This window comes from Nannobrachium achirus (assembly GCF_963921795.1).
Source record: "Nannobrachium achirus genome assembly, chromosome: 3".
NCBI lineage: Eukaryota > Metazoa > Chordata > Actinopteri > Myctophiformes > Myctophidae > Nannobrachium > Nannobrachium achirus.
The window spans coordinates 2,225,473-2,238,069 of NC_137812.1; the positions used below are offsets into that span (position 1 = coordinate 2,225,473).

A 12,597-nucleotide genomic window follows, 5' to 3' on the forward strand; every position below is an offset into this window, starting at 1 on the left:
GTTGTTAAGGTATGGCAACATGACTGGTGTCCACCAGTCATGTTGCCATACCTTGGCTCTTTCTGAACTGACGCCACTGAATCACAATGTGCTGTGTGCTTGTAGAACGGCTATTTTTACTAAGTCTCGAATGATGAATGCATTACAGGGTAAACATTTTGAATGACCTGGCATACTAAAAAGAGAGCTTGATCATGTTTTCATTTTTTAGCTATGGTAATATAACACACCTGACAACACTGCCTGAGATATGACCTATTATGTAATGTTGACCTTGACCTTAATTGTTGTGACTGAACGGGTACAAGGGAGGCTTGTCTGGGAATGAGAAGCCCTCCCGTTTGCTTTATTAATAGTGCCTGCTAGTACTGCTCGTCATTTCATCTTTATTTCATTTAAGGTTTTTACATGATTTCCTTTTTTCCTATTCCATATGAAAAGTAGAAGGAAGAAGGTAAATCTTATTTAATTGTTAGGGTGAGGATGAGTTAAATGCAGAGGACACATTTTCACGTATGTCCAGATCTATTGTCACAAAAATAACCCCCTTTCCCTTTAATGTTTTTGACCCAAACGTGAATCACTATGTTTTTTTTTTTTCATTTAAGGAGCAGATACAATACCCTTGCCATGTATACTTGCAACATTTAAATGAAATGCACACCTTACACATTGGGTTTTAAAAGTTGTGTTATGTGTGATGCTTTTTAGATGGTTTGATGTTTTATGTATGTATGTATGTAACCCTTACATACATAGAGTATGAAATACTGTTCTTACATTGTAAGGACATAGGGAAATAAAGTGATAATGATGCTCCAGTGGAATATTACTTTTTTTTTTTGTCTCATCTTGTATTTTACCATTTTCTGCCGTGCATTTTATCTTGTAGTGTGGAAGGTAAAATCTATGGATGAACAGTAAATGTTATCTGTTACGAGTACAGAGATCAAACCGTGACCTTCAAATCCTGTGCTGGGTGAGATTAAAGACATACAGAGACATAATCTCCCCGGGTCTGTACAGTAGGCAAATGAACATGATTAGGATATGTAACAATTAGAACGCCATAAGGATGGTATGTAACAATAAGCATTCTTCCACAGCCTTGTGTGTTTTAACTTTCTATGAAACAGTCTCTTTCCCTGTCACGTGCCACTGAAAGACAAGATTTTCGGAAGGCGGTGTGGTTTGATTGATTGAATACTGTTAAGACCGAAATGTAAACAGAGGTAGCCTATAGTCAGTCCTGGGGGCTTGTTGTTTCCATTGAACATAGCATAAAAATAATACAACAATACATATCAACATTTACCTGAGACGAAAAACAGTAGATATTTTTTAATATTTTTGTGATTTACCAGAATGTAAAACAGACAATTGAACAAAATGAGGTGGGAGTTTAACAGATTAAAAATGACTAGTTTGTGGTTTACAGTCTGGTAAAATAATATAATTAAATATCGTCTCAGGTACTCAAATATGAAACACTATGTATGCGAGGGTGGGTTTAAATGCCAGCAGTGAATGCCCACCTCCTTTCTATGGGAAAATAAAATGCACAAACCTCCCCATGTCTCCTGAAAGATGGATTTTCAGGCCTGTTTTGATGAGATATTATAGCCTACATGCTACCTGGTGCTTTGTGAAATAAATTGAAATAGAAAAATGTTGCACTGTGTGCATCGATTTCAGAGGAGTAAACGAATCTGCCCACGTGGGGGCAGTATACGCATGTTGCATAGTCTGTCACTTGAATGAAGAAGACTTTCTCCAAAATAATGACGAACTTGACCACCAGGGGCGCTCTCGTCGCCCCTCTCTCTCTCTCTTTCCCATTCCCCAAGCAGCGGATCGGTTGGCAACTTGGCATTCAAAGCTTCCATTCTCATCTCACTCCACGTACAACAACTCGCACAGTAATAATAATGCCTTTCATTGACTTGGAAACTAATCTGCCTGCGAGCAAGTTCTCTGAGGACTTCCTGAAGAAGCTGTGTTCTACCACTGCTGCTGTCCTGGGCAAACCAGAGGACGTGAGTTGTGTTGTGTGAATGAAACGATGTGTGCTGTGCTTGCATAATGCTCAATGTCATCATGTGCGTATCCGAAAGAAATGGCAGATCTACAAGCTCACGTCGTTTTGCATCGCGACGCGCTGTGAGATTGCAGATCGGCTATTTTCGGCGTTCGACACATTCGTACGGCAAAGTATACATTATTCCACAGGCTGCTTAAAGGAGTAGTTCACCACCAAAATGTTTTTTTTTTCTTCTATTGATCACTCATGCCATGTCATAAATGTACGATCTGATGGTGATCTGTTGAACTTGAAGTAGGCCTACTTTGATTTATTTTATTTTGTATTTATGTTTTACTAGCAGCAATACCATAATGTAAAATTCCACTCTGTTTATAACAAGTAAAAGTTGTAGTAACTACAAAAGTAGCAATGCATGGATTGGATACTCCTTCTCATTGAACCTGTCTCACTCCCACTCTTTATTAGCAACTGTCTGAGGCTACTAAACTCATTGCAGAATACATTATAGCCTATTCATTATGCAGATTGGCCAATTTCTCAATCACAAATTACATGGATTGTAATTAATACATTATTAATGTGTTTCATCACTGGTGTTGCAGCTTTAATGACTTGTGCTGCACTGGGTAACCTATACCTGTGTATGTTTTGTTAATCTGAAAAGTAATTAGTAACCAAAGTAAGCTGTGAAACAATTACCTCAGAGATAGTGTAAATAGAAGTATAACAGTTAAAACATATGGAAATACTCAAATAAAGTAAAAGTCCTGAGCACATCACTCAACTAGTGGTACTTGAGTGGCCTGTCACAATTATTACATAATCGTCATAAACGTTTCCAAACTTTCCATATGTTGAAAGATATTCATACATTTTCAAATATTAAACAAAAGAGAAATGGCAGATCTACAAGCTTAAGTGACACGCTGTAAGCTTGTAGATCAGCTATTTCCCCATAAAAAAGTATGCAATTATTAAACATGTCAGTAATTTCTTTGTACATTTAAGCTATAGGCCTATGTCATATCTGCCCAGTGCAGTTTTTGATTACAAATTAATCACAGTTATTTGTTTGGCAATTAATCGTCAACTTAAATGTTGTAATTGTGACAGTACTGCTTGATTATTATCATTATTTTATTTTATTTTTTTGTGTCACAGACATCCAAATGTCCAATAATATTGCCAGAAACAAATAAAGAGCTAGCCCTGAATGGCCATAACAGGTCTGTATGTAACTCTGAGAGTGTTCAAATTCTCAGTGTGTTCAACTCTCAGAGTTAAGCGGGTCCTTGCAAATACTACACATGAGAACCACTAGTACTAGTCGGATGTGACTTATTATCGCGATAATCAAAATCCATCGTCCTGGGGCAGAACATTTGCCAAAAAATAGCCGATCTACAAGCTGATAGAGAGTGAAAAAAAAGGCAAGTACGTTTATTAAAGTACTTTTTACCAATTCACCAAAGTGGTACCGGATATGCAGATCAGCAAATAAAAGGTGAATTGAACATAAAAGGTGTATTGAACATTCTCAGAGTGTTCAACTCTCAGAGTTAAGAGGGTTCTTGCAAACACAACATTTGAGAACCAGTAGTACTAGTCGGATTTTTTATGAGATACTTAAAGTGTGGTTCCTGTGGAAATAAGCCTCGGCTTTCTAGGATCTCCTTTTAGTTGACCTTGTACCAGTGATTTGTACCGTCATGAAACTGTACTTTTTTTTCTATTGCAAACTTCTAACAAATTCTTCGATCAATCAATCAATCCCTAATATGCCATAGTGTCGTAGTAAATATGTGTCATACATATTCTGAAGAAAACCTGGTAACTTGACATTCGGTAACTGCGAGCTTGTAGATCTGCTATTTTTGAAAAAAAGTCGTGAAAATGTGTGCAAATCTTTGACTATATGTATTTTCAAAGCGAACGGTTGTAACTCAAATTTTGCTTCTGGGTGGTCCCTGGAACTAGATATTTTGAGATGGGGGTCCGTGGCCAAATAAATATCATTTTGAGGGTCCTTCACATGAAAAGGTTTGAGAACCACTGACATAGTAGTCTCTCAAGAACAGACTAACTGAGCTCCAGTTAAATGAAAAGGACCTTTTCTTTGACGATGGCTGGCCAGATTGTTGACCTACAAACATCGGTTTTTCCAAAAATCTTAGAAGGATTCAAAAGACACTTATGTAATCGGGTCAAAAATCTGATTTTCACGATTTTTCAAAAATAGCAGATCTACAAGCTCGCAGCGCGGCACTCGGTGCCGCGCTGTGAGCTTGTATATCTGCTATTTTTCAATAGTTAAAGCATGAAATATTGCGTCATAATGTGTTCAAGAATGGGTTAAAGAGTGACTTTATGTTTTTGCAGAGGATGAACTTGGTGGTGAAAGCAGGGCTGCCGATGCTGATCGCTGGCTCCTGCTCTCCGTGTGTGATGCTCTCTGTGTCCGCCATCGCCGTCACCGACACCGCCGAGAAGAACAAAGAGCACAGCGCCAAGATCTTCCAGTTCCTCACGGGAGAACTTGGTCTAACTGAAGACAGGTTGGTAGTTTGTGCACTGTGGTCCTGCCTCCAGATTGTTGTCCCAAACGATCGTTTAGGAATCCAGAATATGCAATAATGTATGCCATGGATGGCTCTTCAACATAAGATACTACAGGGGAGGTGGGACAAAGATTTGGGAAGACCCTCAAACACTTGAACACTAGTCATGCCTTTTCTGGAGGGAACATTTGCTGAAAATAGCCGTTCTACAACGTTTTTTTTTTTTTTTTTGTGAAATATCCCTTTAAGTGATCAAAGAATCCAACCTAATAGAAAATATCATGTGTAAACAATTAAACAAACAACACTTTGATTAACACAACACTGCTATCAAACAAGTCTAAAAAGTTGTAATCTGTTACACAATTATATACAAGAGCTTCATCTCTCTCAGTGCAGGGGTCCTTGGCCTTAAAAGCTTCAAAGACCCCTGATTTAGGCATCAGTTAACCCCACATATGGTCTTCTTGGCACAGTCTGTCCCACATTAAAGCAGTTTCCAGTTGTGTTATGCAACGAGCTGATTTATATGTAGCAGTTACACAGTGGAGCTGTGAAGTTATGAAACCACAATACATAAGACAAAACCAGATGCTCTAATATATGGAAAAATAGGGTTAGTTGCGTGTACAAATGGACCTTATGGATCCATTTGGCTCCATTTGTACACTCCTCTGATTTGGCTGTACCATACAAGATGTCAAGATTGCTGAGATATGGCATTCATTTATTTCAAAAGTTATAAGGATAAGAAAACTGCTTTAAAAAATATAAGGATAAGAAAATAAAGAATAAAGCAATATCTCCATATCTGTTTTAAGTTGGGCCTGTTTTGCTAATTCAGTCTTAACTGCTTTAAGGATAGTTTAGCTCTTTAGCTACAGTACATACAGCACAGAGAGCCCAGGGTATGAGAAGAGGAAGACGGCATAATCAAGTCAAGTAAAATGTGTTTATATCCCAATATCGCAATCGCAAATAATATCCAAAAGGGCTGCACAACCAGAGCTCTAAGACTAAGAAGCTCCAATGCAAACCAGATGTTGTTAGTGTCGGGGTGCCCACCTGCTCTGCTGTGCTACGTAACCTTATGTACAGGTTTATGTGTAGGCCCTACACATGTAGGGCATCTGAGTCAGTAAATGACATCGCCGCTGTCATAACGGACCTTACACTCAGTTCTGTCAGGTTCTCCTCTAGACTGAGGAACCATTGGCGCACATGTCTGTATGTCAGAAACTGAACAATTGTGGGCTATTTGCATTACATTTCTTTATTTGCTGTTCTGTTATTTTATTGTGTTGTGTTGTTAAATTGTGATATGGATATCCCTGGGTCTGAAATAAAGATCGAATTGAATTGAATAGTAAAAACAGAAATAACAGAAACCAAGGAGTGCAAATGTCATATTAAATGTCACATTAAATGTAATACCTACAGTTCCAAGTGCTTGTCAGGGTGGGGGTCCCCAGTTCAAATATGTTTATTTTGGGGGTCACAGCCTAAAAAGGTTTGAGAACCCCTGGTATAGAGCATTAACAAATTCATTCAATTGACAACTCATTCTTATGACTTCCTATTTTTGAGCGGTGGTCACAACGCTCCTATACGTGGCCGTGTGTGTGGGTCTGTCTGTCTGTCTGTCTCCGTGTCTGTCTGTCTGTCTGTAGCCTGCAGTAACCTTTTCTGACCACACATGTTAAGGGAGGGGCGCTGTTGCACACACACACACACACACACACACACACACACACACACACACACACCACCGCTCAATTCACAAGAGGGTGATTTTTTTTTTTTTAAAGCGAATATTCGACTTCGGTGAACAACGTCAAATAGTGACTTTGATATTCGAATATTTGGTGAATGCCCTAATACACACATACATACATAGGTGCACATAACAACAATGTGTGCAAAGTACATAAAGTGGGAGTGCATGCATACAATCAGTGGTCTGTGCCTCGCAGATCGCCCATATGTGCAGTAATATAATACACCCAATGTTTAGGGCGACTTTCACTTTCAGGGTTTCCTGCAGGAAAAAGTCTTGACCAGGGGGGGATCTCGAATTTTTTTGATAATTAATTAATTAATTCCAGTAATTAATTCACTTAATTTTTAATATTAATTCTTATTTTTGCCCTCAAAATAATAAGAGAACATTTATCATTTTTGGCCTAAAGAAGTAAAGAGAAGTGTCTTAATTATTTTCAAGGTATTTGTACTTTACTTGTCTATTTCCAGTTTTCAGTATTTTGATTCCTTCTACTCCACCACAATTTCGGATCCAAATATTGTACCTTTACTCCACTACAAAAACATACATTTTATTTGCATAGACCTGATTGCTTGTTTCTCTCACAAACAAAACATGGCAACGCTGAGCAAAGTTAGACGGTCGGAGTTGGAGATGTGTTTATCTTAACACACAAACACTTGCAAGCAGGCTGGACACACATGCAGCTCAGTAACGTGTGGATATGTGTCGCTGTTGGGAGGAAACGTCGGAAAAGCAGTGTTGATCACCAGCCCAGGAGTTTGTTCTGACTCTTTGAAAACAAAGACACACACGCGCCTCTCTACCTAGCGCTACTCCTGTGCCTGTTTTGGGGATTGAGAAAACTCACAGCTAAAGACTAGTTTCTCCATAACAGTCACTTCATGTTCGCACAATGAGGCATGTCGCTTTACGGGTTGCATTGCGCGATTTTGAATTAGTTGCAGGCAGTTGAGCGCTCATCGCGTCCGGATGCACGTCTTTTTTTTGCATAATGTGAGCCTGTAGATTAGCGGTTTTCATCAAGCTCACACGCCAGCAAGCCTGCACTGCACAACGTTCGTACGGGAGGGACTGGGGGGGAGAGAGAGAGAGAGAGCGAGAGAGAGAAACGGAACACTATTGCCCCGTTCAAGTAGGCTAAAGAAACATATCCAATGTTAATGCAGGCAGCATGTAGGATCCGCATTTGCAAACTGTTGACTCGCTGGGAGGTGAAGATGATGAAAACTTTTTGTTGTGGTTCTCATCTGGCATCGCGTCCCATCGGACACATATCGGCACTGTTAGCATGTCGGCTAATAATATAGCTCTCCCTCTCTCTGCAAGTGTGTGTGTGTGTGTGTGTGTGTGTGTGTGTGTCTAATGACGACGATGTGAAGTCTCTTTGCAAAAAAGGGGTATGGTGTATGCTCTGCACGCTGCAGCCATACAGCACAGCACAAAAGAATAAAAAATAACAACTATGTAACACAAATCTATCTGGTGTTAATGTGCGCTGATAGACAGCGCAGCGAGGCAGGATGCATGCACATTCTTGAACACATTCCAGAGCCGTGTCGCCTGCCTGTACGCTTTTAGGAGGAATTTTGCATCATTTTCCCTGGACGTCTGGCCGGGCGGGGGCGATATCAGACCGGGCGGGGCGCCCGGCCTATATAACGGTGGCGGAAACCCTTATATTGCTGCAGTTTTCTGGTAGTTCAACATTCTAATTAACATAGAAATATTTATAGCTACAGTATTTTAATTTGCTTGTTATTGTTGTCCTTTTGAGGTCTACATGCTGTACATAGGTACTCATTGGATTCTAAAATAATAGATATGTTTTACTATCTTTTATATCCAATCACTGTCGAGGCCATATAAAGTACAGTGTGTATTGTGTAAGTGTAAATACTACATTAGTCCATTGTTATGGCTTAGTCTGCAAGTTCAAGAATGTTTGAACAAAAACGTGAAAGTTCAAGCATGTTTGTTTTTCTTTTGCCATCAAAAATATTCAACTTTTGCCAACATTGTTTTTTTGTTTTTTTTTCAGTTTTTAGTTTTTCCAGAGCAACTCAGCTGAGTTCAGATATTTTCAACCTGTGACTTAATTTGTAATTTAAAAATAGTTATTGTATTGCAGATGTTCACATAAACGTTATTGAAACAATATTTCGGTTGAAGGTAGATTTTCTGTAATTTGATTATTAATCATTGTGATGATAGCCTAGTTCCAGACCCTGAATCGCTAGCCACACCCCTTTAATTGTTTTGTTTTGGCGTTTCAGGGGTCTAGAATTGCTCTCATTGAGGAGGCCTGCCTCGGTTGAAAATCCGTACGGCGAATCAGCGTCGTGAATCAGCGTCTTGTGATCAGCGTGGGTGGGGGTTTCCCAGAAATCATGTGTGTTTCCAAGTAAACCAGCGCCGCCGCCGTACCGTACCGCGCATCGCGTCGCGATAAAATGCGGTAAATTGCGGTAAAATGCGATCGTATCGATCTCGCTATGAAACACCAGTAGCAGGCATGTTATGTTGTGTTTGATTACTAGTTTGTAGCGCTCCTATTCTGCCTGTTTCTTTGGTTAGCAAGTAGCACTAGCAAGCAACAGGCTAGCCACTAGCCAGTCACACCAGAGCAGTATAATCAGAGAGTGGTGTCACCGCGGGGTCAGAAACAGCGCTGGTCACGTGGTTCATTGTCACTTTACACCTCATAGACTTCAATGCATTTTGTAAACTTCCGGTTGGCCGTTTGTCACTATACGCCAATAGATGTGTGCGTAGAAGACCTGGCCCCATGAAGTGAACGGGAGTGACGCAACTCTCCATTCTAGGGCTCTGAGTCACACATAACAACCATGATAACAACACTATGTCATGTGTTGGTCGGTGAACCAATCGCTGAAGACTGCCTCTTTTTGGCAACGCCCATCCCTGCAAACGCCCTGGGGGGAAGAACTTTCAGACTGAATAATGAAGTGAAACGAAATGTCAATTCAGGCTGAGTGTCAGGCTATTGTGATGATGGTTCACGGTCAAATTAAGTAATTAGTTTAAGCGTAGCTCCCTCAGAACTAGGTATACCTTAGGATGTTAAGTAACTGTCTTGTGATTAACATGGACACTTTGGATTCTCAAGGGCTTAAACATCAGATCTTTTCACCCAGATTGAGAATGTGTGTAACTAATTAACCAGAGATATTTGATGTCATAAACCAAAGGGACTTTATACCCTGGAACTGTACGACCTCGATTGACTGAATTGAAATGACTGAATGTTAATGTTGTAGTGCAAGAAATTAAAAAAATAGCACTACAATTTCGCAGCTTGTGAGCTTGTATATCTGCTATTTCGTATTAGTTAAAACATAAAATAATGGTTAAAGTGGTGAAAACCTCTTTCCTAGGGTAGATACCCTCACAAAAACATGCATGTAATCCTGGTCTCTATATAATGCCTCCCCCTAGCCAGCCGGGGCGCCTGATGGAGGGGAAAGGAACTGGTTGGAATGACGTGTTCCTTCCACGCGCTACCTGAAAAGAAGCAACTTGGACTCCTCATGCATTGAAGGAAGCATGAGGTCAGTCAGTTGTCTCCCCAGGCGCGGCAGAGGGAGAGCAGAGCCCAGGATTACGGGAGAGTGTTTTCTGCTGGTGTTTTAGTCCGAGTGTATCAAAGGGTGCGTTCGGAAATGCGCACCGGGTGTGTGCTCAGTGTAGTGAGTGCCTAAACCTAACCCTAATCTCAGTAAAACTATGCCTAAACCTAACCCTAACCCTAACCTTAACCCCAGTAAAACTATGCCTAAACCTAACCCTAACCCCTAACCCTAACCACACCCGGTGCGCATTTCCGAACGCACCCTTTGATACACTCGGACTGAATCACCAGCAGAAAACACTCTCCCCCAGGATTACATAGGCAATTGGCCCTTCTTGACTCTTGGTTCTGTTGTCACCCCCAGGATTGTCATCCGGTTCTACGCGCTGGAACCCCACCAGGTCGGCAAGAAAGGAACCGTCATGAGCTTCTTGTGAAGGAGCCTCCTGGCCGCCAACAACGCTGTACACTTTAACCCAGAAGTCCATTCCAAGAAGACAAGAAGACCCTCTCTGAACTGAACATCAGCAGTGATATTCAAACGATTTAGTTGTATGTGTGAAGGTTAATTTATTCAGAGTATCCATTTGTGTACTCTAGAGTTAAATTAACGTTGACTGAATTTCAAAGGACTTGTCATGGATAATTAAAAACATGTTCCAATATTTGTAATTAGTTGTCTAATAAAATCTTTATAATCAATTCAAGTCAAATCTGGAGTATCACTGCAACTGTATCCTGCCTACTGCAGTGTTACTACGATATCTTAATTCTAAGATGTAGTAAAGTAAAGTTCTATCTATAAATGGACTCACCCAGGTACAATTCTACACAGACTAAAATTAGCACTCTGTATGTTACTATGTATATTAATTAGGGCTGGGACTTTAACTGATTAATTGTGATTAATTAATTACAGAAAATTAACGCGATTAAAAACATTAACGCATTTTAATCACACTTAGTTTTTGCACCACAGAACCTTCAGTTTCGGGCATACCGATCATAGCGATGCACCAACCAAGAAGAGACAACAAGCGCAAAGGGAGAAGTAGCCGATCAGAGCGCTTTGCTTGGCCCAGTGGATGCGAAATTTTTATTTAAAAAACTCACTTGTTGATTCACTCGTACAACAAAATGTGTTTTACTTGAAAAAAAATGCTTCTCAGGTCAAATATTTGTATGCGATTAAACGTGTGATTAATTTCGATGAATTAATTACAAAGCCTCTGATTAATTAGATTAATTGTTTTAATCGAGTCCCAGCCCTAATATTAATTTATATTCGCTACTTATTCCACATGCAATCTAATATTGTTACAACAACGACACATCACTGATGATTTAAGTCAGTGGTTCTCAAACTTGGGGTCGGGACCCCAAGTTTGATGTCATTTACCTCAACGGTAAACAAACCAACACAGAGTATAAGTGTATACAGGGTATCTGCACATTTATAAAGTGACAATTTAAGGCGTTGTGAGCATGTGGATCTGCTATTTTCACAATATTTATTTGTGGAACCGAGTCACATTAAATGTAATACCTACAATTCCGAGTGCTTGTCAGGGTGGGGGTCCCCCAGTTCAAATATGTTTATTTTGGGGGTCACGGCCTAAAAAGGTTTGAGAACCCCTGATTGAAGTGTATACTACTTACATGTGATACTGTGAATATGATACTGTTAATATTGCCTTCTTGTTCAAACTGTCGTTAAAGGAAGAGACAAGATGGATTTGACCCTAACCCTAACTATCAGCTAGTGATTAAATGCTCCAGGAAGTTCACTCACTGCATTCTCAGTAAATGAAAAGTATTGATTATTTATTTGACAATCAGTGCCAGGGTTCTATCTGGATTTACTCAATAGTTGTATGTCTTTAGCTTAGTTCTGTGGTTTTCAAAGTGACCAGTAGGTGTCCTACTACTCCAGGGTATACATCAGGTTCCAATAAATAGATACCAAAATAGATACCGTAGATAGATAGATAGATAGATAGATAGATATAGATACCTTTATTATCCCAAGGGGGGGAAATCAGTCACCCAGATGCAGCACAGCAGTTTAAGTTTTACAAAGTTACATAGAAGTATGAAAAAAATATCCTACTGTTTTGTACAGTGAAGAGAGCAGGCACAAAACCAGAAGTGCCAAACAAAACAAAAAAAAACAGTCAACGCTCATGTAGCTGTATTTCTCGTGCAACAGCTTACTCTACCATACAGATTTATAAAAAAATAACGTTTTACACATAAGTTCTTGATTGCAGCTTTAATAATGATGTTGACTACTAGATGGTGAATAAATGTCTATTCTAGAGGGAAGCCAGAATCAACAATAGTCTATTATGTATCCAGGGGTGTTGCACCAAATTCTGGGCCCTGGGTACAAGGATTCACTGTGGGCCCCCCATGAATGTTCTTCATAGGGGGAGGGGGGTTAACCCATTTAGACTGGGAACACATTCTTTTGTGCTTTAACTATTGCAAAATAGCAGATATACAAGCTCACAGCGCAGCATCGAGTGCCGCTCTGCGAGCTTGTAGATCTGCTATTTTTGAAATTGTGAAAATTTGTTTAAGTCTTTAAATATTTCAAATCCTTCTCCGGTTTTTTGAA

The 12,597-nt window shown here is 39.8% G+C and overlaps 1 protein-coding gene across 1 annotated transcript; it reads left to right on the forward strand.

The window, feature by feature from the left end:
- The first annotated feature begins 1,842 nt into the window (after positions 1 to 1,842).
- ddt (D-dopachrome tautomerase) lies at positions 1,843 to 10,684 on the forward strand. The gene is made up of 3 exons (XM_080721290.1): positions 1,843 to 2,036; positions 4,424 to 4,599; positions 10,342 to 10,684. The coding sequence occupies exons 1-3, from the start codon at positions 1,929 to 1,931 to the stop codon at positions 10,412 to 10,414; spliced, it is 357 nt and encodes a 118-aa protein (XP_080577416.1). The 5' UTR covers positions 1,843 to 1,928; the 3' UTR covers positions 10,415 to 10,684.
- The last annotated feature ends 1,913 nt before the right edge of the window (positions 10,685 to 12,597 follow it).

Excerpts from the sequence above, each read along its gene's own strand:
- ddt (XM_080721290.1), top strand. The coding sequence starts at position 1,929 with ATGCCTTTCATTGACTTGGAAACTAATCTGCCTGCGAGCAAGTTCTCT. Across the intron at positions 2,037-4,423 it reads TCCTGGGCAAACCAGAGGAC|AGGATGAACTTGGTGGTGAA; the intron begins GTGAGTTGTGTT and ends ATGTTTTTGCAG. Across the intron at positions 4,600-10,341 it reads CTTGGTCTAACTGAAGACAG|GATTGTCATCCGGTTCTACG; the intron begins GTTGGTAGTTTG and ends TGTCACCCCCAG.